We start from the raw sequence: 25656 nt of genomic DNA, 5'->3' as shown, positions 1-25656 counted from the left end.
GAATCACGTACAAAAAAAATCAACATCTATTCTTAAAATAGAGCTTACAATCAAAATTAAAGAACCACAAATGAAAAATCAAAGCGACAATCAAACGAATTACCTCACCCTATTATCACAATGAAATTTTTTTTATGAAGTAATGATCATTAAATCAATCCGTTACAGATTCAAAAGCTTCAATTGAAACAAATGAATCGATCAAATAATCCTCCAACGAAAGAAAAAAATCAAACCTCAAAAGTTAAAATATGATGAAACAACAACAATATTAAAGAAGAGGAACGAAAGATATGAGAATAAAACGAAAATCCGCAAGAATAAAATTATGAAAATGATTCGAAATTCCCTCTTTTTTCACCTAAAAATCTTACATCTAAAAATGTTTTCTGAAAAACATATTTTCGAAACCACCACCACACCACCACTTGTTAAGTATCCACTGCTGGAAATGACCATCACCATCTTCAGCATATCTAAAAGAGGAAGAAAGACGAGGTTTGCACGATGGATGAAAAGTAGAAAAAACATATCTGGGAAGAATATTAGACTGGGTTTGATAGGAGGGTTATTTTAGTCGTCATCAAAATTAGATTTGGACTGAACCGTTAGGATTTGGACTGACTCGTTCAGGATTTGGTAACTTTGGATCTCCTAGTACTAGGCCTGAAAGGACATGACTAGAATGTCTACGGCCCAACAACTTTGGGACTAAATGCACACTAGGCCCCAGATAAGCCAGGTAATCTTAGTGTTCTTCGGGTGGGAAAAATAACCGCAAAACAATAGCAAAAAATCTCCATTAAATCTTTAAATTACATGTCTTGTGTGGTGAGAAAATAACATTTATTTTTTCCTTCTTTCCACTTCGATGATGGAAAAATCACCCCCAGTTCTATCACTCTTTGTTAAAAAAATTATCACTGATGCAAACGCAAATATGATTTTCAACAACAGCTTGTTAGATGAAGCCGAGACAGAAGGGGGGTGTGGCTCATATGGTAGAGCGCTCGCTTCGCATGCAATATAAGTGTACACTGCATTTCATGACTTTTGCTTTGGCTTCTTTATACCTATATAACCTATTTACCCGTTATAGTTCTACACCCAAACTGCTGCTTTGGCTTCTTTACACTTAATTACCCGTTATGGTTCTATATCCGACACCTTCTATCACGAGACAGTAAATGCCACAAGTTGTACTAACATTTCAATTTTTCATGTATTCTTGTAGAATATATAAGGGGGGAAAGAGTCGGATTACTTGCTCTCTGAGTTTTCAATTTCATCCAACGATCTCTGATTCATACAGGGAATGAGATATGAATTTCTTGAATCATTAGCAGTTAGGATTCCTTGGTGCAACCAACACCTAAACTTTTCATACATATACATCAACCAGAAAAATAATCAAAAAAATCGAAAACAGTTGCTGTTTTCTCATAGAATTTGGGAAAAGAGAATTCTCAACAGAAAATTTTCTTTCCTATCCGCGATCTGTTCTGTTGTAACAGGTTCATTTTAAATATGTGAAATGTCGGAAGTGACATGGGTGGGGGAACATAGTTGCAGCTCCTACAGCTTTCTGTAGACGTCACAAATGCCAACAGAAAGTACATAAATCGATGGATCCTGCTGCATTTACGAAAGTAGGTGAGAAGTTCAACGAAGGCTCTACGAATATGTTTGCCCACTTCCTCCACACAAACCCTCTTATACATTGGAGGCATCGACTAAAGCAGCAGCCAAGAACTCGGCAAGGCTTTGTTGAGAACCCACATTGCTGGTAGATTCCGAGGTTCTGGGCTTTTTCTTAGTGATGGATTTTGGAAGCCAATCCTCTGATCCAACTGAATTCCTTACAACAGGTTTCAATAATTTCCATGGGTCTTCCATCATGGACTTGTTGTAAAACATTTCAGGTCTCTCCCTTGCAGATGTGCAAGCATGAGAAACCCTTCCTCTTCCACCACCTAGTCCTGTACCATGGTTTGGACTGTTGCTAAACGTGTAACTACTACCGCTTCCTGGATAGGGGTTGACACTCGGGCGAGGACCGACTCCACGCCCAAAACCAGTGCCCCGATAACCACCAAAACCCAAGGAGTTGGATGGGTAGCCATACCCACCTGTGCCACTAGGTCTATTCCAAGCTTCAGGTGGAGGACCGCGATTCCCATAAAATGGAGGGGCAACAGGGCTTCTCCAAGAATTGGGACTGTGATGAGGATTAGCTTCAAACGCTCTCTGCAGTTGATGACTGGGAGGAGGAATTGGGTAAAAGTTCCTTGGTCCTGCCGAATCAGTATGAGAATAATGAGAAATGTTTCATGTTTGTTGGACTTGAATATTATTGAGTCCATATAGTTATAGGTAATCAAATAATACAAGGAAAGTTCTCTTTGTGCCACTATAATTCAACTCTTCGTATTGACCAAAACATTTCCAACCTTGAATAGTGAACTTCATAGTTATGATGAAGCATCAAATCAAAACTCAACATTATTGTATCAATATAATACTTAAAAAGAAGAACGGAAATGGTTTGTGAGAGGAACCTGAAGGATATGATTGCGTTGGCGGTGTAATAGGAGAAGGAAAAGAATTTGGTGGAGCCTGGTACATGTGGTTGTTAGTCCTTTTATTTCCGGAAAAAGCTGCCATTGGATCCGTATAATAGTCAAACCTTCGAGCAGCAGTTGGTCTCTGCGGAACTGAAGAAGTCTCTACTAAAGGATTAGCAAGGTTAATAGTTGGCATAGAAGTGCCAACACTATGAGAAGCTTCAGAGTTAGCTTCTTCACGCATTGCTTTCAATCTTTCTCTTCTTTTCTCTGACTCTTCCATAGAATCTATTAGATTAATAAAACCAACAGCAAAATCTTACAAAAGGATGAAGAGAAGACTTAATCCAAACGGAACGTGGAACGTAGATTAGCAAAACAGATTGATATAGCAATCAATACACAAAACTAAAAGCTAAACCGCGATATTCCAATTGAAGCTTAAGGGGGACTGTTACCATTCTAACAAAGGCAAACAACAATACAGAGATTGCTGGAGATGCCAGATGCCAGAGAAGAATTATATTAAGTGTTCAGAGGAATAGTGAGAGATGTCCATAAGACAAATCATCGCCCTGCTTATATAAGCATAAAACTAGAGACCTAAAACTAGGAAACAAGTAAAATAAGGCAGTAAGAAGCTGACTATGATGAGGTGGATTAGCATAGGTAAAACACCTTATTACATTGTTTATCATCACAAATTCAATCAGAACTACCAATAAATAGTTCTGCTATTCAATACAAACTTTAGAACTTATATATAAGAAAAAACCTAGAATTTCAGTGATTCAATACCAATACAAATCCCTGAAATTTCTACTACTCTTTAATCATAAGATCAGATTGATGATACTAATATATTTTCTCAATTTTATGAAACACTTACCTTAAAAATACGTAATGCCCGATTAGACCAAGAGAGCGAGACTGCGTGGAAGAAAGACAAGTAGAGAGACACAACAAATTTGGGGACAAAAATATTTCAAAGCAGTTGAAAGTTAGGGTTTTCGTGCTATTTCTGTAATCGAACGCAGTTAAAGTTTTGGACAGCCGTCAGATGATACTTATTATATACATGGAGATTTGTGCAACCAAAATCCAACTGTCCTAAAACTAAAGAGAGGTATGATGTTTTTCGTTTTACTAGGAGCACCCACTTGAAGTCTGTATTTTCTGTTTAAAAGCGAAGGACGAGGGTTTTTGCCCTTTCTCTCGTCAAATTTATGGGTTTCTGGTGAAACCAAACTCTAAGGAATCTAGGGTTTTGCTTCTCTTGGGTGTGGTAGAGATTCTAAATTTAGCTGATTGGGAAGTGATTAAGCAAATATGTCCACCTCTAAAGAATTTCAAGGTCAGTTGTTGTTTCCTTTTCTCATGTTCAATTGCTACTACTGTATGCTTAGTTTGCTCTGAGTTTGGGCTGTGATTAATTTGTTTCCTGGCTTCCCTTTTAATGTTTTATGATAGGAAAAAAAAAAAGATTTCTTTATTAAAACCCTTATTTTACCCTAAAACCCACATTTCCTTGTAACAAAGGAAGTCCTGAGCACTTGATTTGATGTTGGTACTCTCTATTTCAATTATTCAGTGTAAGAACATAGTGCAAAGATTCATTTAAACAAAGAATTGGATGACCGATTAACTTTGATACTTTCTGCGGTGTCTATACGATTTGTATGGTTGTCTCTTTCATTGATCGGTGTTTATGTTATGTTAGACTCTATTTTAGACTTGAACTGGAAGGACAAAAACAAGTATGTTTGTAGTTGTACCGTGCATATGTGCAATGGAACTGAACACCTAATGTTTGAAAAGCTGTTTTTCTGAGGTAAGGTGGGTTTATTTGGCTAAGCAACATGCTGTCTCAGTACCGAGCTTAGGGTCCAAATTACAGAAAAAATGTTTACTCCCTTAGTGTATAGTCAAGAAGGCTGGAGCAATAACCTACTTAAACATGATATAGAAGTATATATATGTTAGGAGCACAAAATCTGTTGATTTGTAGTTTGATACTACAATAATACTTATGCTAGTGACAAAATAAATATGTTTATACTACATATAGTGATGCGTAACAGTTTAAGTTATAAACTATACCCTGAGCATTAGGCGTAGTCTTAAAACACTTTTTTCAAAATTTTGAAGCATGTCTGTGTCTGTTACATGGATATTTGGATTGAATTATACACTTATTACGGGACTTACAGCTGTCATTTTTACAGGTGTATCCAGCTGCTATGTGTTTAAGAGCCGGTTGCAAGAATACGCTCAGAAGAATAAATTCCTTGCTCCTGTTTATGAAACTTTGAAGGAAGGCCCTCCTCATGAGCCTTACTTCAGATCCTCAGTGATTGTAAATGATTTCAAATATGATTCTCTCCCTGGATTTTGTAATCGCAAGGCGGCTGAGCAATCAGCTGCGGAAGTTGCGCTTGTAGAACTAGCTAAGTTGGGAAACACTGATGATAGCATCAGGAATCCAGTGGTAAGTTCATCTTCAAGTATATTTCACTTCTCTTCTTTGCTAAAACACGAATGGAGATTAAACCATTTCAGACTGACCAAAGTTTTTGTGTTAGCTACTTCCTGCCTCTGCCTCTGAGTTCTTAATTTTGAAGATCACCACACCAAAAAAAAAGTTGATGGGTGACACTGATAAACGAATGAAGCAAATAGTTAGTTTGCAAAGCATCTAGTTTTATGTTGCTGATATGGCATTGCATTTTTCGCTGATGCCTGTTATACTAAATTATAGCTGTTTCTTTTTCTTACTTGCAATCAGCATGCATGTGTTTCTGTTCTTGGAATGACTTCTGTGTCAGGACTCCTACTAAAACTTTATTTTGTCTTGTAAAGCATGAATCAGGTTTATGCAAAAATCTACTCCAAGAATACGCGCAGAAAATGAACTATGCGGTTCCATCTTATGTGTGTCGGATGACTGAAACACGGGGAAAAGGGACATCTTATACTTCTACTGTTGATATTGGGGGAATAAAGTATATAGGAGCTGCTGCAAGAACCAAAAAAGAAGCGAAACTCAAAGCTGCCCGAACTGCTCTCTTAGCAATCCAGTCGAGTACTAATGGATCCCACACAAATCCTAGTGGTGACTGTCAGCTTACAGTTCTCCCACCTATAAAGAAGGCTCCTGAGCCAGCTGCTGCAGTTGATATTACAAAAAAAAATCTCAAGCCGAGAAAGAATAAATTTAAGAAACGATGGCAGAAAAAGAAATTCCTCAAGAAGAATGGTGACCAGGTAACTACTGACCCAACAGGGGAAGCTTCTGGAAGTACAGTTATAGGAAATGCTGGAAATTGTGACGAAATTCGTGCCCAAAGTTCGGGGGTGTTGGATGCCGATATGAATGATCAGTCTATGCAAAACGTTACATCATCAAATGGAAGTGGTATAGAAAGGTTTCCAACAGAGGAAGCTTCTGGCACACTTAATACTAGCGACATCCAAACCTTAGGCTCAGCAGCAGAGGAGACCATGATGGATATGGAAATTCGAACTGCACAAGATGTTGGATCAGCAAATGGAAGTGGTTTGGAAAGGTTGGCGGAGGCCCATTTGGATATGGATATTCAGTCTACGCAAATTGGTGGATTAGCAAATGAAAGTGGTTTAGAAAGGATGGCAACAGGAGAAGCTTCTGGAAACCCTGAAAATACCAACCAAATCCAAGCCCAGGGTTTGGGAGTGGCAGAGGCCGAGGTGAATCCTAGGTTTGTGCAAATTGGTGGTTCAGAAAATAGAACTGAAAGTGGTGGGGAGACATTGTTGGCTGAAGCAAAATTAACTTATCAAGAGATCAAAATGGAAGTTCAAAATGACCAAGGGTTTTCAAGAAATTGTGAATCAGAAAATGGAACAGGAAGTGGTTCACAAAGGTTGTCGGCTGAAGCAAAACAAAGCTTTCCAGAGACCAATTCAGAAGTTCAAAATGACCAAGGGTTTTCTCAAAATGGTAGTGGAAGTGGTTTACGAAGGTTACCGGACGAAGAACAAAAAAGCCTTCAAGAGATTATAATGGAAGTACAAAATGACCAAGGGTTTTTTCAGAATTTTGAATTACAAAATGGAAGTACAAGTGGTCTAGAACTGGACGAAGCACAAAAAAGCCTTCAAGAGATCAATGTGGAAGTTGAAAATGGCCAGGGGTTTCTTCAGGATTTTGAATTGCAAAATGGAACTGCAAGTGGCTTAGAAGGGTTGCCTGCCGAAGCACAAAAAAGCCTTCAAGAGATCAAAATGGAAGTAGAAAATGACGAAGGGTTTCTTCAGAATTCTGAATTACAAAGTAGTGGTTTAGAATGGTTTCCGGCCGAAGCACAAAAAAGCCTTCAAGAGATCAAAATGGAAGTAGAAAATGACCAAGGGTTCCTTCAGAATTCTGAATTACAAAATGGATCCATAAGTGGGTTAGAATGGTTTCCGGCCGAAGCACAAAAAAGCCTTCAGGAGATCAAAATGGAAGTAGAAAATGACCAAGGGTTTCTTCAGAATTCTGAATTACAAAATGGAACCGCAAGTGGGTTAGAAAGGTTTCTGGACGAAGAAAAACAAAGCTTTCAAGATACCAAAATAGAAATTCAAAATGACCAAGGTTTTTCTCTGTAACGATCGTGTCTGGATTGGTTGAACCAGCTACCAACTCGCACGCCTGCCCATTGTTGAACTTGACCAAAGAGAAGAAAAGACCAGCTTCATGTTCCTCGCACAGTAAGTAAATCAAAGTTAGGATTCCGTTAATTTTGTACCATTGAACGATAATCAACTGAGGTGCATGTTTTTTTGTAAATCCCATTGAGGAGAGATTAGTTTAGACGTTCAGGTTGGGCAGCTATCTCACTATTTTACAACAATATACAGATGATTCATGATTGCTAGTTTTTAAAGAACGATTTTTTGGGGACCATGGTTTTTTTGGGGGACCATGGTTTTATTTTGGGTAAAGGCATTAGAAGTAATTCTAGGTCACCCCATATCTAGTTATTTATTTAATACCTAATCTACCCTCTTAATTAATTTTAGGTTATGATTAGTGAATGATTAGTTAAAAATAATTAGTGAGATTAAATTAAAAGATGGGTTTATTATTAGTTGAGTAGAATTATTGAGAGAGTAGAGTTAGAGAAGATGAAGGAGAAAAACATAGAAAATAATTTTTTTTTCCAATTCACTAAGTTTGAGTATTCAAATGATGAAAACTCATTTGATTCTTCATCTCCATCCTCTCCTAGAATATTTGTTAATCTTCAAAATGATCCGGATTTGAACTGAATTTTGAACAGTTCGGTTACTTTATATGAAGAACAAGTAACCGAACTCATCTGAAGCTGTAGTTCGGTTGCCCCGTGAGATGAACAAGTAACCGAACTCATCTGAAAGTGTAGTTCGGTTACTTGTTCCAAACACGCAGGTTACCGAACTCTCTAATAATTTCTAGGAGTTACAGCGTTATGTTCGGTTGGTTCGCAAACTACATGCACTTTTGATCTAACCGAACTTTACGTAATATAGAGTATATAAGTTTACAAAGTTCGGTTCTTTCGCAAACTTGAGCCTAACAACTAACTAACCGAACTCTGAGTTCGGTTTTTGCGATAAAATTGTGAAGTTACCGAGCTTAACAAACAAAAATGTGAAGTTCCGGCATCTATTGGCTAAGTTCGGTTACTTTATAGTTTTAAAAAATTTTGCGAACAAAGTGAACTCTATTGGCTAAGTTCGGTTATTTTGGAACTCAACATAGTGGCCACAACAACACAGTTCAGTTAGACTGGATTTGTTTTTTTTTTCGGTTCTAAGGATGGAGTTCGGTTACTTTGTAATTTTAATTTTTTTTGCGAAACAACCGAACAGAGAGTTCGGTGACTTAGTTTTAAATCCAATAGAACTGAACTGTTCTTCGTGTTCTTCATTTTCAAGAAGTTCGGTTAGTAAACTAGGGTTTTTTGGAAAATCGACTTAACCGAACATGGTCTGTAACTCCTATTAAAACCCTATTTTGATGATTTTTATTCGATTGAAGCAATCAAAATCAAATTAAAGCGAAGGGTTTGTTGAAAAATACCTCCGGAGTGGTCCCATGGCAGAATCAGGTTGCGGCTGGAGTCTTTTATACTCGATAAAAGTATTATGTAACCGAACTTAATTGTGATTGCATTGATGTTGTTACATTTTTTAAATAGGCGGTGGTGGTGGTGGGAGGAGGTGGTGGTAATCGGTGGTTGGTGGTGGTGATAATCGGAGGTGGTGGTGGTGGTAATCGGCGATGGTGTGCGGTGATGGTGGTGACGGGAGGAGGTGGTGGTTATATATATATATATATATATATATATATATAGGTGGTTATTAGGTTGGTTTTAAATTAAATTAGGTTAAGGGTAGGTTAGTCATTTCAACGTTTTAGGACACGCCTTATCACTATAGAAAAGGTGGCCTAATAAAACCATGGTTCCCTCAAGAAAAACATGGCCCCTAAAAAATCATTCTTTTTAAATCTCTTTTGTTTCAGTTTCCTGTATTCTATTGAAATTTAACATTTGTCTCACTTCATTTAAGGATGGGCCAGCCAGAGTTTGAAAGGGAATGCCCAAACCTGCCTATTGCCCATTCAGCTTTAGCCTTTAGCTTTTTTTTTTTCTTTTTAAAGAAAACGTAACTGGGCTTCGTGTGTATATGTACATATCGAGGTAGACCTCCGCACAACCTACATCAACCTCCGGTAGGGGTGAGCAACGGAAGGACGGATGCGGATTAGGGATCATCTGCGTCCAAACCGTCAAAGTTGCGGATTTGAAAAATTCAATCGTGTCCGGTCTAATCACCCGCGGATTACGTCCGCGGATTAGCGGGTGATACAGACCGGATGCAGATTAACCGCGGTTGTGAACTAAAACTTCTAAATACAGAACTTGGTAGAATGGCTATGTCATCTGCCATAGTTTATGATATTGTGTGCTTGGATATTATTATTAGCTGTGACTATAGTTCTTGCAGAAAGTGATCACAACTATCATGCCAGTTGTTGGGCTTCTTATATTCGTTGTGCTCTCGTGTTGCCTTTGTGGGTTTTTGTATCTTCGTAATCAGGCTAGTGATTGGATGGATAATGGATTATAAGAACACCCGAAGGAGAAAATTTTAATGATTTCTGTATTTGTCTGGTACTAACGGAGCTATGATATGTAGGTTTATAACGGATTCAACCGGAACTCACTCAATTTTTGGTGCATTTGTGGGCAACTACGTACTGTACTGATAGAAAATTTGGAGGATTTCAGATTTTGTGTCTGGTTTGTTATTGCCCTTGTTTTTTGCTATATGTGGGTTGAGGAATGATGCAACAAAAATGAAGGTTACAACCATGCGGGCAGTTAGGAGAAAAAGAGTTGGATAAGCTTCTATATTGACAGTGGTCACACCAGTCTCCCCAGAAGATGAAACAACATTTCTCTTGCGGGTTGAGTGAATCCGCGGATCTCGAACTCCAACCACAACCAAACCGTCGAAAGTGCGGATTTGAGAATTTTACCTGTGTCCGGTCCATTGATCTTGAGGATTGGGTTTTATCCGTAATTTTGCCGACGAATACGGGTGAAATTCGCGGTTCCGTACTTTTTGCTCACCCCTAATCTCCGGCATCAGGCAAAACGTTAAGACGTTAACCTAGCTCTCGGAGGACAACGGGGCCAACGCATTGTTGAGACTTTCATTTGCACCTCTCTTAGCTAGAGAGTAGCTCTCCCTCCCCTAAAGTAGGTCGACGGCTAGTTGCAGCTATCTGTTGCCATTTCTGAATACAGAATACGAAGTAATACGGAAAAAGCAACGATAGAACTCCCCATTATCCCGACAAATGACTCCTCGAATGCCTGCAAATCTGTTGCCTTTAGAAGCCATGTCAACATTCAAATTGTCAAATATGAAATACTCCCAAACTCTATACGTCGTAAGGAAGGATGGGACCAGCGAACCACTTTAAAGGATAAAAGTATGATTTCCTATATGAACTCAAAACTATATGCATCTGTAAATGTAGTATCTCATCTTTATTACCGATAATAGGTAGAGAATCTGAAGGAGTACTCCTCCATGCTATTTCTTTATCATAGGGGGGCAAATGACCCACAGGTGTTTTTATTACCACTCGAGTAAAAAGTAAACATGGGATACCACAATTCCCATTCAACGCCAAAAAAAAATAAAAATTGTAGACTCCCAGATAGATAAATATCTCCTAACTATCTACTTCTAATTATCTTCCCCGACAATTTAGACTTAATCCCTTCCTAAATATCTGCTTTACTTGTCTTCTCAGTTCATCAAACCACAGCTTCTTACTTTAAAAATCTACTTTAACAGTAAAAAAAAAAAGCAAAGCAAAAAGTAAAACTTTTCTTAGTTTTACCCACTGTCTTCCACTCTTCCTCGATGTGTATCCGACGTGTCTCTGTTTGTGGACCCCGCAGCTCTATCACTAATAGCTAGCTCAACTAGGGCCGGAGAAGCCAAACTACGTTGGGCACTGTTACATTTTAGCATTATATAAGTTCTGATTAATTAACTACTAATTAAAAGTAATTAATGAATTAAAAATGACTTCACGTGCATGTGCACGTGCGGGTACAGTTGCAGAGAGTTGAAAATAAAAGGGATCATTATGAGGTAGGTCAAAAGATACTGCGTATGTGACTTTGGGTCAAAGATCTTTAAAGTTAGTTACACGTGGCAGTTAATAATGTCAAAAGAAGCTGCATACGTGGAAGGTAGTTAAATATTCTAAGCGGCTTACTCGACGTGGCAGTCATCTGTAAAGACGTGTTTACAAGATAAGAACGTTGATGATGATCATGAGGAGGAAGAGGTGGGATAGGGAATCTAATACCTACGATCTTAACCTTTCTCTTAAGTTTCTCGCGATTTAGAAAGGCCGATACCAACATTATTAGGGGCTGATACCATTTCAAGATCTTAAGTGATCCTAGTTGTTGGATCAGCTAAATTATATCAGCCCCAGTAATACTGGTACCAGCCTTTATAAATCGTGAAGTTTCTGTCCAGAATTATTACAGATTTTAAAAATTGTAATAAAAATATCTAAATATTTTCTGATTTTTCTTTTTTTGAATCAAAGGCTTTCAAAAAGACAAGCATTCTGTCTCAACTTCTGGGATAGCCAAACAGGAGAACAAGACTGGTACAGACAGAGATGCCAGAAAAAGAAATAACAACAAGAGATGTAAAATAACAATAAAAGACAACATAGGAAAATATCTAGATAAATGCTACTGCTCCATGCTGCAACTGAATAAGAGAGGAAAACATCAAAGACTGTAGAGGCTTCATCCACGACTAAAAAGGTTGCCAAAACTACAAACCAATTATAGGAGAACAAGTTGAACCACGCGATAATTCTATCAAGATAGGTAAGTGCCCGGACGACTTTGAGGAAACAAAGAATTGCAACCAACAAGAAGATCGACTCACAGCATACCCCTCCCAAGCCCTCCGAGGAGTTCTGGCTTAAAGGAATAATGTCACGCTTCTCAATAGAAGAATGATAGTAATAATATAATAAATAATAGTGGTGTAAATCCGAAAACTTGCAGCTAACAACTCAAACATCAGCAACAAAATCAACCCCAAAAGAAATTGATGATAGAACCACAAAGTTGCAGTTGCCAGAGACCAAACAGCTAGGGTACAATCCAAGAAGAACTTCAAACACATACTCTTTCCATAAACAAGCAATCCCCTTGTGACCACCAATAGAATACAACCTACCCCTGTAATTGATATATGTACTTACTGCCCAAACCCTCTCTGAAAGAGTCCAATGGCTTAAAAGTCTTATGTCGAGGTATATCCAATAGAAGTGCAAACTGAAATTCCATAAACCATCCCAAATGTGTTAAGATAACAGATTGATCCAAAAGAAAGAGAATGGTTAATAGATCTTGAAAGGCCCACCGAGAAGGAAAGAAAAACCCTTTAGACATCCAAGTAGGCCAAATGAAATCGGCAACAAAATATACCTTGTGTTTACACCAAATATATGTACTTATTGCCCAAGCCTTCGCCGAAGGAGTAAAATGGCTTAAAGGTCTTACGTCGAGGTATATCCAGCTTAAGATCCCAATTGCTTGAATGATGAACTTTAAAAGCCCTCGGCACAAAAAAGAGATAGATAACCCAATGAACTTCTAAAGGAATCCACATACCAGCTCCAAACCATGGTAAAGTAAACTTACTACCAAGCCAATAAGAAGTAATATCGATTTCTTTAAAATTTATTTCAATATTTAAACAAACAAGAACCTGCATAACTAACCATGATAAACTACTCCCCTTACTAAAGCCAATACTGAACCAACTCATGAAGTATTTCAAACAAGCACTCTCATCTTCCAGCTTAATCATACAACTTATTCCATGCTCCAAAAGAGCAACCAAAGTTTAGCCCTTCCACTCACCAGAAAATAGATAAAAGTCTAATTTGACATGTCTAGAAGCATCAACTCTAATGATTACCAGCAAGCAAAAAGGTCTTTGAGTATCGCTAAAAACAAGAACAACTTTCAGAACTTGACCAAAGCCACAACTCTCCTTATCATGCTGATCATTCTTCTTTTCATCATCAATAAAAATCATTAGATAGTTAGTTCTTAGATGGGTTATCATACAAGTTTGACAGTTCTGAACCTTATCTTCTAGCTCAAACAGGTACAAATCCAGTCGAATTTTAAAACTCAAAGTACAACCATGACAGTAAAGCCACAAACCAAAACCACTCACCAAGATGAATATACAAAGCATAATATACTTCTTAGAGGACGAAAAGTTTAAGCCCTTCAACTCATGCAAGAACAAATAAAAGGCACGTCTAATCTATTTGGAATCCTTAGAGATGATTATGCAAAGGGAGCCATAGAGGTATATATCTATTCTGAAGTAAGTACAATCGAAGGAGTACCTGAGACTTGCCAAGATTCTACATGTGCTTAAGATTGTTAACAACACGAGGTTCTGAAAGTAGGGTCTGAAGTTGACTTGATCCGATTTAATCTTGACTTGATCTAACCTTTGACGTTGATCGGACCAAACCTTGACTTGACCAAAGCATTGACTTTTGACAGATCGAAAAATGATTTGACCGGCATCTAGGTCGTCTGAAAATCTCAGATAATTACAACACCATCCAGGAAAAATATCTGAAAATCTCTGAAAACCTTTATACTTTTACTTTCCAAACTCATATCATTGGAAAGGCCAGCAAACCACACATGTAAAATAAACTCCAACAGGCTAAGAAGTTTCGCGCAAGCCCAATATCCACATACTCCAGACCAAGACTTAGGTCAAAAGAGGAGACTTGACTTTTAGCTAGGTCACCTGAAGCACCCTCAACTTTCGCCTGAAAACTGTTATAAACCATAGCTCCAGAAGAACCACCAGAGTAGAAGATCTCGCCGAAGGCTAAAAACATTATATCACCTGGTTCACCAATCTCAATGACCTGAGTAAAGAGATCATTAGCAGTTCGATTGAAGAAACCGTATTGACTGTTAAAGGCTTGTCGACGACTGCACCCATAATTAGGTCTCCATGTTCGTTTGTACCGGTTGCCGGAATGCAGCTATAATTCTCTGGCTTTTCCATAACATGCATTGATGGACTGCAGCGATATGTAAACGAATTAATTTTGGGGTCTTTATCAGAGATATTGAGGCCATCTAAGATATCACAAAGGGAATTAATTTCACAAAGCAGATCTTCAATGGGTTTTTGAGAACTAAAATTTAACTCTAATTGATTAAATAACTGACAGAGCAACTCTTCCTCCATGAAACCAGGAAAGAAAGGGGAGAGCTCGAATGAAAAAAATAAACTAAAACCGCCTAAAAAGTGGAGAAAATACTGCTTTTACCACTAAAATCACACAAACAGATTACACATAAGAAAGGAACCCAAATCTACATAAGAAAAAACTAAAGAGGCGTAGAAAAACCAGGACGAACTAAGCAAACTGAATATACACTCATAAAGGGTGAACAAAATATTAAGAAACAAAAGTTTTTTACTGAGTTATCAGAAAAACATAGAGAAACGTTACCAAAACACGAAACTGGGAGAATTAAAACGAAAGTAGAAAGGAAGCTAGAGAGACAGAGGTTGAAATCAGGAGAAAAAAGTAGATCTGGTTAGAAAAAAGTAGACTTGGTGGTTTTGAATGGAGGGATGGAAAGAGGTGTACGACTCACTCTCTTTCATCGTGCGGAGGAAGGATATTTTTTTATATCACGTTACTAGAAGGTGAACAATTCATTTGGGCAGCTAAATAAATATTTTTTGATTGTTTGGTCTAAGAGTGTGGTTAATTATTTTATTTTTTTATCTTCGTAATAACATCTCCACGAGAAGGTTGAAGTTTTATTTTTCGACCACGCGGATTTCAACTTTCCATTTGGAGTAAATCCATATTCGATAATAGGTTCCATGAAGTAGGCCAAAATAAACATAAAAGTCTTGAGGAAAGTCTTATCTAGACGTTCTGAATAACTTTCATGTTATCAATTTAACTAATATTTTTATTTTTAGTTAAAGTTTAAAAAAAAATTACATCAAACTTTTTCCATTTTATTATTGAAATGAAAGGTTTACAGGGAGCTGGGTGGAGCCTAGATACAAGATCGCCCCCGACACCTTTCCGAATGACAATACCTAGCCGGAGAATATGTACATTTTTATCCACCCGAATTATCGTTGGCCTCTGAAATGCTAACTATTAGGTTTCTAAGTTTGTAGAAGAAGAAGTTGAAAAAGCTAATTCTGCAGATGTTTGAAGCTATCACAGGCTTATGTGTCAATTTTCAGAAGAATGCAATTATAAGCATTGGAGCTGATCACAAGGTTGGAGCAATTGCAAAGATACCACTTAAATATCTGGGTATGCCAGTGGGAGCAACTTCAAGAGAAAGAAGCATATGGGATTCCATAATAAAAAAATTTCAGAAAAAACTAGCATTATGGGAGAGAAAATTCTTTACCAAAGCAGGCAGAATTACACTTATCAACTCTTCACTAGCTAGTCTGCCATTATATTATATGTCCATCTTTCAAATGCCTGTGAAAGTTGAGAAAAAGTTATACCAAATCATGAGGAATTGTCTGTAAGGTTCTATAGCTGACAAGAAAAAGATTAATTGGATTAAATGGGAGAAAGTTAACAAACCAAATAATCTTGGAAGTTTAGGGATAAGAAATCTAAAGCTCACCAATAAAGCTCTTTTAGCTAAATGGACATGGAGATTTTCAAGAGAAAAACAACTTTTGTGGAGGAAAGTTATTCAAGAAAAAATGAAGACAAAACCAGAAGCATTGCTAGTGAAAGATTCAACTCAAGCTCATGACAGAGGAGTATGGATGAATATTCAAAAGCAAAAAAAAATAGTGGAAAAGATGACTACCCTACAAATGAATAAAGGGGATGCTGTATATTTCTGGTGGGATGCTTGGAATGGCACACATGCATTAAAAATAAAATATCCAAGAATTTTCAAACTCTCAACTATGAAAGATCCTGCTGTCAGGGATATGATTACTCAGGGAGCATGGGATATCAAATTAAGAAGAAATCTGCTTCCAACTGAAATCACATACATGCTTCAACTTTTTGAGGAACTAGGAGTTCCACCAAACCTTGATAAAGATAGTGAAGACTCACTTTTTTATTCTCAGACATGAGGTTTTACTACAAAAGTATGCTATAGATGGTTAGTAGAACAACTGCCGGATCCTCAACATAATGTTCCTTATTCTTGCATTTGGATCAAACATGTTCCTCCAAAGGTACAATTCATTATGTGGTCTGCATCTCAAAATGCCATCCCCACTACTTTTAATTTTCTAAGAAGAGGTTTCCAAATCCAGAACCTACAATGCTCTCTCTACAATGCCCAGCCAAAATCTGTCACTCACTTGCTTTTACATTGTGTTTTTTCTCACAAAATCTGGAGCTATTTTCTCAATGAATACGACATCAAATGAGTGCAAGGAGGATCCCTAACAACTCAACTTCAAGCTTGGAAGTTCAGAAAAGGTAGAAATAGGGGTACGAAGATTTGACCATTCATCATATTTGCAGTTGTTTGGGTCCTTTGGAATGAAAGAAACAGAAGGATAATGGCTCATAAAAGACCCAAATCTGAGGAAGAGATAATTATTGAGATCAAACTTTTGATATACAACTGGGGAGAAGATCATAACTGGTTTACATATAATGTGCTTAGAGAACTAATCACACACTAGAAGGTTGTTATAAATAACTGAAATATTGTAAGGTAATACTCTAAAAATGGGAATTGGGTTTACTTTGAGCGTGGTCTTTTTACATTTTCTTTTGTGCAATTAACCTTTCAAGTCAAAAATAAAAATAAAAGTAAAAATAAAAAAGAAGAAAAAGGTTTCTAAGTTTGCTGACTAGATCAAACAACAGGAGTAAAATAAGAAAGTTCGGTGCGAAAATTGCATGTTACTACCGGTGCAGATAGACCATAAAGATCCGTTTAGGTGTCCTAAACGTGGCAATATTTGATTAGCTGAGTCAGCACCAACATTTGTTCCGGTGATTCACGAATGATTTAGCACTATCCAATCAATGTTGGGTCCACATTTTAGTAATCATTTTATATAGTAATTATTACTAAATTAACACCCCCACGTGCAATCTCACATGCTATTTCGAAAAGGAAGAGAAGTTAAATACTGTGCCCCGTATGTTGCTTCTGTTCTCTGTTAACATATACTCGTATATCAGAATTAAACTCGACGACTAATTAAGAAATACTGTACGCACGAGTTACGTTAATTATAAGCTATAGATTTCCAGCCCAACATTTTTGAAACCTAACACACGGGCTTCATATTTTAATAGAGGGGTTTTATTAATAGGATAAAAAATGATCATCCGTTAGTAATTTTAAACCCCTTATCTAAATTTGATTCTTGATGACTAAACGAACTCTCATTTAGTTAATGTTCATAATCTAATTAAAAATTTTTATACTTAGTGGATAAACGGAATCAGATTAAGTGTTAGTTTTAGTGGGAAGCAAAATTAGAGGAAAATTATTTTTCGGGGGATTTTTTTTCAAAATCCTAGATAATTATTCATCCAAAAGTAAAGAAACCAGTGGTTAAAATTATCAGGCATGCCTCTAACTTAACTCCAATATCGTCTTTATTGCTCACAATTATCAGGCTACGATAAGACCGATATACGATTAGGTGATAATGAACTTCTGGCCGTAACTGGTTAAAATTGGGAAGAACCTAATCATAAACCAATTACGAGTGGGTTTTTGTTTTCATGGGACAGTCGTAAACAAGTTACGGCTGAGATTCTGATTTCTCATATCTAACCGTAAATAAAACCCGACCGTAACATACTCAATCGTAATCAAAACCTAATCGTAACGAATACAACTGTAACTACAACCCAACCGTAACAATTTCAACCCAACCATAAACAAAACCCAATCGTAACTAAAACTTAAACGTAATTAAAACTCAATCGTAACTAAAACCCAATGGTAACGAATTCAAATGTAACCGCGACTGAAATCCAACCGTAACGAATTCAAACCCAACCATAACGAATTCAAACCCAACCACAAAATTCTCAAAAACTTGAAACTGTTATTACTCAGGAATATTTACGGTTAGCTTTTCTGAGAGTCGATCCCAACCGTAAAAATGTTTAGCCATAACTACACATGCATTTATTATTTTTGATTTTATGGTTAAGAGTTCTTAGTTTGCTAACCGTAACATCTTCGGAGAACGAAATTGCGGTTAGAAAATTGAACATACCTAACCGTAACTAGTTCTGCAAACCTAATTTTTCTACTTACTTCAATAAATCAAACAATTTCAAACACAAAACATGGAAAAAATAGATGGGTTTGCAAACATCACAAAGTCGTTGAGTGCGGTTGAGAAATTTGAAATTCAGTTTCAACTTGGTTTTATTGATTGGGTTATTGATTATCAATTTTTTTGTTGGGTTGTTGCCGAGTAATACCACTGTTGTTGATTATGAGAAAAGATGAAATAAAAGTTGATATTGACTTTAGCTTTTTTGTAATTATTAGGTTTAAATAGATGGAAAGGAAATTTAGCCTTTTTAAAAGCCTTTAGGACACCCCGTACTAACTACATAAACATTAGGACCATGGATGAAGCCTCTCTATTGAATTATGAAGTCCCTATATTAAGTTTCATATTTTTTATTTTAGAAAAAAAGATATTTCCCTCGTATTACATATCGATAAAAGAGGGTCGCATTCTCCATAAGAGAATTACGGTAAATTACTACGTCGCCATTACAATTCTAGATGTTCAAATAAGTCGGGATGACCTATAAACTGTTTTTCCAATCATGCTTAATTACATATCGTCCCCTTTTCAACATTTCCGTCCTCTATCTTATTTTTATCAGTTTCAAAATTATGTCATGCTTCTGTTTATAGTCATATTTTTTCAATAAACTCTCAATTATTACCTTCGGTTTATTCTTTTAAAAATACATTTCGATAAGACCCTATTTGATATCATTAAAAATATCAAATTAATTGAGTAACAGATACGGTTAACGTCTTTATTTACTTTTTATCTTTATTCCGTTAGAAAAAAAAAATTATTATTACTACAAAAGTTAGATTCCTTGTAAAATATATACTCCATGAATATGATTTGAAGTTTTCAAAATTTGAAATATCTTTTTTTTTATTTTCTTTCATTTCCTATTTAAATTAGAACTCTTCAATTTTGGGTAATTTCTTTGTAATGATTTTTTTATAAAAACAAATATGAGTGGTCTAAGAAATCCCACGGTCTCCTTAGTATTTTGACTTTATCGAAGCGGGCTATGATTTTCAAACGGAGGGTACTTGTTATGAAACACAGTTTTTTTTTTTGTTGTTATTGAGCATAACATAGTTAATAATATAATAAACGAATTAATATCGCTGGATAATCTCAAACTTTCAGTCAAAGACATCACTTTTGTGGACAACTACAATCTTAGATTTATTAATTGCAAGGATAAATGTGGATCGCTCTTTATCTGGCCTAAGATATCCAAGTTTTGTTTTGTTTTGTTTTGTTTTATATTATATATATATATATATATTTGATTTCCTTTTGAAAAGTATTAAAAATAAATATGGCCCCTTTGGTTTCCGGGCCCAGGGAGGTCAACCCTTCTGATCTATGCAAAGACGGCACTGCTAGAATTTTCAAGTAGTTTTTCATTTTTTCAAACCCTAACCCCTGTATTCTCCCTTCTTTTTTTGTCAGAAAAACGTCAGTGAATGAGTTGTGGAAGTCCCCTTTTATAGATCCAGCAATTCTAAGGATTGAATCCACTCGGGACCAAGTTTTCTCACTTGAGAAATTAATTTCGAGTCAGTTTTCGAAAACCCAAAGGCCAATTTTTGAAACAGGGGTCGAAAATATGTAAAACTTATTGAAATTCATGTCTTCAGATTCCGAAAATCCAATAGGTAGTTCTGATAAGTTAAAGCCGGTTTTTGAAACAGAGACAGAGAGCATCAAAATCAGTCAGTCTACAGTTTCAGAAAACCAGAAACCATACAGTGAGAAAGTCTCGTCTTTCCGTCAGACGTCTGAATGACCTCATTCCTTCTCCCTTCAAATCGTATCTTCGATTTTTTACAAGATAAAGCTGAATACTTCTGAATCTAAACGAGTTCCACTTGGTACTTGATCTGTCTTCACTTGTAGTACTTTTATTCATAGCTCATTTTAGTACTCTTTAGATTATTTGAATTATTCAATTTAACTAAGACAAATAAAAAAAAGCAAGAACAATACAAAGTAATTTACAAGGGAAAAAAAAATTAAAAGTATGGATCTGATACCAAAATATAGAAATTATGCTCTTATCAAGCCACCTATAGAGAAAAACTATATAAGAAATTTATTCCATGATTCATTTACATGAATTCCAAAGGTGACAAGTTTTGTAGTTTTGGTGTGGGAAGTCTATTAATCAAGAAATTTGAAGTTTCAAAGGCATATGACCAAAAAGATAAGGATAAAGAAGCATGATGAAGTAAGGCCAATCTGGTTTCAACTATATGTCTATGTTCTCTCTCAGCTGTGCCATTTTGAGCATGAGCATGAGGTCAGGACACTCTATAACCAATTCCACATGTATCCAAATAAGTTGAGACAGTCCTGTATTCACCTCCCCAATCAGGCTGAAAAAATTTAATTCTTCTATTCAGATGATTTTCCACAAATGCCTTGAATTTAACAAAAGTTGCAAGTACTTCAGATTTATAGGCTAGAGGATACAACCAGGTGAATCTACTAAATGAGTCAATAAAGGACACACAATATATTTAACCATTAATAGAACACAATGGTGATACCCACATATCTGAGTAAATCAAATCCAAAGGACCATACACCTTATTGTTTGAACTAGTGGGATAAGGTAGAGCATGACTTTTTGTTGATTGACAGGAGGAGCAAATAGTAGAAGATAAATGAGAATCAATAACCTCATCAACTGAAGAGAGAACATGCTTGAGAGTCTGGTATGCTGGATGACCAAGATTATTATGCCAACTTTATGATGAAGGAAACTCCAGAAGATAGTGCTTGCTTGAGTTGAGCAGATATATATTCCATGTGATGGAGACCATTCTTAACAGTACCATGAAGGAGAACCTTGTGGGTAACCATATCCTTTATAAGAAATTTATGAAAGTAAAATTCAAAATAACAGTTATTCTCTTTAGTAAATTGAAGAACATATATCAAATTCTTGGTAATAGATGGCACATGAAGAACATTAGAAATGGTAAACTGAACAGAATCATTGTGTAACGTGGAAGAACTAATATGAGTAATGTTCAAACCTGATCCATTGCCAACCTTGACTTGATCAGAACCTTGATATTCAGAATGCAAACTAGGATTGGATAGATCTGAAGTGATGTGATGTGTATCCCCAGGGTCATGTATCCATCCAGATGATTAAGCAACACACTCTTCATTATAAACAGCAAAAGCCTCAGGTTCAGGGCACCAGTAATCCTCAAAGTCATCACCATATGAGTCATAAGAAGGATGATATGCTTGCATCATTGAATAGTCATTAGACATAAAAATGTATCTGCATTCAGGAGCTAAGTGTCCTAGTTTCTTACAAATTTGACATTCAACATAATAGTTATATCTTGGTGAAGGAGGATGAAAATTGTTTGATCTACCAGTATGGCCAAATCTACCACCATAAAGTTTCCACCTCCTCTAAAACCTCCTATGAATCTACCACCATTTCTATTTCCTCTAAAGCCAGAATTACTATGTCTAATTACCACGATTTAAAGCATTGTTCCAAGGTGAATAACCAAAATGGTTAGTATATGAGGTACCTGGAAAAAGCTGGGGTCTAATAACCACACCTAATATTCCGTTCGGCAATCTGCATGGAATAACTCCAATATAATTCCAAGAGATCAACTAGACATTCATACTTAATCAAGGAAATATATCCAAGAGTTATATCTCAATTTCTCAACACAATCTACAATCGAACATATGGAAATCTGTGAGCCCAATTGATATGAGAAATAAATTGAACGGTATCAAAAACCAATGTTCAAGTGTCAATCAATTTCAATTAACAACCAAATGTTGGGTTTACCAATTGATTGAACTACGCACAACCTGCGATATTTTAATTATATAAATAAATATAACGCGGAAAAGAAATAACACAGACACCAGAAATTTTGTTAACGAGGAAACCGCAAATGTAGAAAAATCTTGAGACGTAGTCCAGATTTGAACACCACACTGTATTAAGTCGCTACAAACACTAGCCTACTCCAAGTTAACTTCGGGCTGGAATGTAGTTGAGCCATAACCATGTCTCACACCGATTAAGATATAGTCGCGTTCCTTACGTCTCTGAATCCCAGCAAGACTCTACGCACTTGATTCCCTTAGATGATCTCACCCACAACTAAGAGTTGCTATAACCCAAATTCGAAGACTTATAAACAAATCTGTCTCCCACAGAAATGTCTATTCTGATAGATAAATCTCTCTCCCACAGAAATACCTATGAAGTTTTGTTTCGTATTTTGATAAATCAAGGTGAACAGGAACCAATTGATAATATGGTCTTATATTCCTGAAGAACAGCCTAGAAATATCAATCACCTCACAATAACTTAACTATATGGTAGTAGAACAAGTTATTGTGGAATCACAAAGAATGAGATGAAGAGATTTGTGATTAGTTTTTGTATCTTACCTATCAGAGCTAAATCTTGAGCAAATCTTAGAGAAGATAGTACTCAATACGATAGAACAAGTAAGATCAGAACACGCAACTACAGAGAAAATAGTTGGGTTTGGCTTCAGATTCCCAATGAAGTCTTTAAGTCGTTAACCTATAATAGTTTTAGGAAAAACCTAGGTTAAAGGAGAATCGACTCTAGTCGCAACTAACATCACACATGAGGTGTGGGGATTAGGTTTTCCAGTTGCTAGAGTTCTTCCTTATATAGTCTTCAAATCAGGGTTTGATAGCTTTGAAACAAAGCAATTAATATTCAATGTTAGATGAAAACATGATTTAAGATTCAAGCTAAGTATGCTTAAAACCAAAGCAATATCTCTCCACCGTTAGATGGTCTTAGCTTGTTACACACAAATGAAATATACCTTCATTTAGATACGGGTAACCGTACCTAAACGTGTATATTGAGTTGGCTTAACAATAGTTATCCGAAGTTAGCCATGTGAATACTTTTGTATTAACCACATTCATCTAACACTTCTAGATCAAATGATAACCAAATGAATCTAATTGTGTTATTCATAGATTTTTTTAATTGTTATATTCTCATAGAAGTATACAAGACAAAGTTGAAGCAAAATCGGATTGATTCAAAAGAATCAGTTCATGAACATTTTAGCCACTGTTTTAAAAGATTGCATTCCTTAATTTATAAATGTATTCGTTCATGAGTATGAAATCATACTTAACCGATTTTAGAACTTAAACCAACTCAGTTTGCAAGCAGGTACGCAAACTAGAGTTTCGGACTTTGATTTTTTCCGACAGTTCGCAAACGGGTACGCATACTGTCGTTCCAGACCGAACTCAGGTGAAACAGTTTTCAAACGGGTACGCAAACTTGGTTCCCGTACTTTAACAGCTAAAACCATTCGTATACGGGTATGCATACTTGGTTCCCGGACCTGACTCATTCTTACAACAATTTGCATACGGGTATGCATACCATGTTATATCAGATGATGGTTAATTGTTTTAATCTTTCATTTCAATCATTGAAACATACTTAGAAGGTGACAATAGCTGTCTCGCACAAACTATTAGCTTATAAGTAATTTTCAAGTGATCGAATGATCAATACGAAACATTCTGAGTCTACACCAAATGAATGTCTCTAACAATCATGTAAGATGTTACAAGGCGATTTTCACATGATCATCTTTTGACTCATTATTAAGTTTCCAATAAATAGATTGTTTCCAACTAAACTCGTCAAGTATAATGATGAACGTAGTTAAAGCAAAAAGCTTTCCAACACATATTTCGAGAAAAATATAAGCGAGTTAAACTCAGCTCGAAATATCAAATGTGTATAATGTAAAAGTCTATATAGCTATACGACTTAGTCTCAATAGGAGATAAAATAGAATAGACTTCTGAGTGATAGATGAGTTCAAGTCTCCACATACCTTTTGTTGATGAAGTTTCTCCAAGCTCCCCTTAGTAGATCTTCGTCTTCAATCGATGAACGTCGTGAAGTCTAAAGCTCAACTACACATTTTATCTTAATCCGAGACATAGCTATAAGTAGTCTAGAAATCAAGACTTATAGTTTTGACACCTAAACTTGACAAACAAGCTTGATATAGCAACGCTTGCGAGTTCGACCGAGCAGTGCTCTAACATACTTGAATAATGTGGATACTCATAATGTGGATAAGCATTTGCACCTACATGTGTCGAGGAAGAAGAGTGTTGTTGTTTTGGTTGTGTCACATTGGCAGAAGTATTAGTGAGATCCATCTTAGATTCAACAACAACACTAGTATCTTCAGATAAAAACAATCCAAGAAGTTCTAAAGAAGTGATGAGATTCTCATTCTTTAACTGTTGAGTGCAGATCGACGTTTTAAAAGCATTGAACTCAGAAGGTAAGCCTTGTAGGATGTGAATTACCAAATCTTCATCAGTAATTGCTCTACCAATTTGAGCTAACTAATGACAAATTGAATGAGCCTTATTGAAATACACAAGCATAGAATCTAAACTCTTCTTTAGGCGTATGAGATCTGTTTTTAATTGCATAAGTCGATATTTGGTTGTGGAATTGTGATTATTTTCTAATTGATTCCAAATATCATGAGAAAAGGTACAATCTACAACCTGAGAGTGAATCTCTTCAGTACAAGCCGTAAAAAACCAAGATAAACAAGCAGAGTCTTGATTTACCCAATAAGTGTGGCGTGGATTACGAACGAACTCATTTTCTGGATTTGGATCAATGAAATTAGGATCTTCCACAATAGCAATACCAGCAACAAATGTTTTTCTGAAAAATTTAACCGGACATTGCAAAGAGCAATCGACGAATTTAAAGAGATCATAACTTCTAAGTAATGGAACAATTTGAGATTTCCAGAGAGGATAATTTGTTATAGATAACTTTGGTGGAGGTTTGAAGGTTAAAGTAGTGTGTTTATTTGAATCATACATTGAAGATTATTGAGTTTTGGATAATATTGGAATTGATTTAGGGTTTTGAAAGGTATCTGATACCATGTGAGAATAGTAGATGTCGTTTGACAATCTTCTCTGGTTTTGATTTCATTTCAAATTCAATTTCAATCTTACAAGCAATGACTCTCTTATGTGTTTTTAAACACCTGAAACTTGAAACTCTCTCAGCCGGTGACTAACGTTTATATTAATTGTCACCTGACAGTTACC

At 36.2% G+C, this 25656-nt stretch overlaps 2 protein-coding genes across 2 annotated transcripts; one reads left to right on the top strand and one right to left on the bottom strand.

The window, feature by feature from the left end:
• Positions 1-1303: 1303 nt before the first annotated feature.
• Positions 1304-3590, bottom strand: LOC113357590 (protein SICKLE-like). Its single transcript, XM_026601035.1, has 3 exons — positions 3454-3590; positions 2559-2852; positions 1304-2294 (listed from the first exon to the last, which is right to left on the bottom strand). The coding sequence occupies exons 2-3, from the start codon at positions 2845-2847 to the stop codon at positions 1714-1716; spliced, it is 870 nt and encodes a 289-aa protein (XP_026456820.1). The 5' UTR covers positions 2848-2852; positions 3454-3590; the 3' UTR covers positions 1304-1713.
• A 145-nt stretch (positions 3591-3735) lies between these two features.
• On the top strand, positions 3736-7459 carry LOC113357589. The gene is made up of 3 exons (XM_026601034.1): positions 3736-3918; positions 4790-5052; positions 5424-7459. Exons 1-3 carry the CDS (start codon positions 3894-3896, stop codon positions 7194-7196), a joined length of 2061 nt encoding a protein of 686 aa, XP_026456819.1. The 5' UTR covers positions 3736-3893; the 3' UTR covers positions 7197-7459.
• Positions 7460-25656: the final 18197 nt, after the last annotated feature.

Source organism: Papaver somniferum, chromosome 3 (genome assembly GCF_003573695.1).
Source record: "Papaver somniferum cultivar HN1 chromosome 3, ASM357369v1, whole genome shotgun sequence".
NCBI classification, from domain to species: Eukaryota; Viridiplantae; Streptophyta; class Magnoliopsida; order Ranunculales; family Papaveraceae; genus Papaver; species Papaver somniferum.
The sequence above is the reverse complement of the archived record's forward strand: the minus strand, read 5'-3'. Positions and strand labels throughout refer to the sequence as shown.

What these genes read in the sequence shown, in the direction of transcription:
- LOC113357589 (XM_026601034.1), top strand. Translation starts at nt 3,894, where the DNA reads ATGTCCACCTCTAAAGAATTTCAAG. An exon ending in CACCTCTAAAGAATTTCAAG is followed by an intron (nt 3,919 to 4,789) that starts GTCAGTTGTTGT and finishes TCATTTTTACAG; the next exon opens with GTGTATCCAGCTGCTATGTG. An exon ending in ATAGCATCAGGAATCCAGTG is followed by an intron (nt 5,053 to 5,423) that starts GTAAGTTCATCT and finishes TGTCTTGTAAAG; the next exon opens with CATGAATCAGGTTTATGCAA.
- LOC113357590 (XM_026601035.1), bottom strand. Translation starts at nt 2,847, where the DNA reads ATGGAAGAGTCAGAGAAAAGAAGAGAAAGATTGAAAGCAATGCGTGAA. An exon ending in AACGCAATCATATCCTTCAG is followed by an intron (nt 2,295 to 2,558) that starts GTTCCTCTCACA and finishes CTGATTCGGCAG; the next exon opens with GACCAAGGAACTTTTACCCA.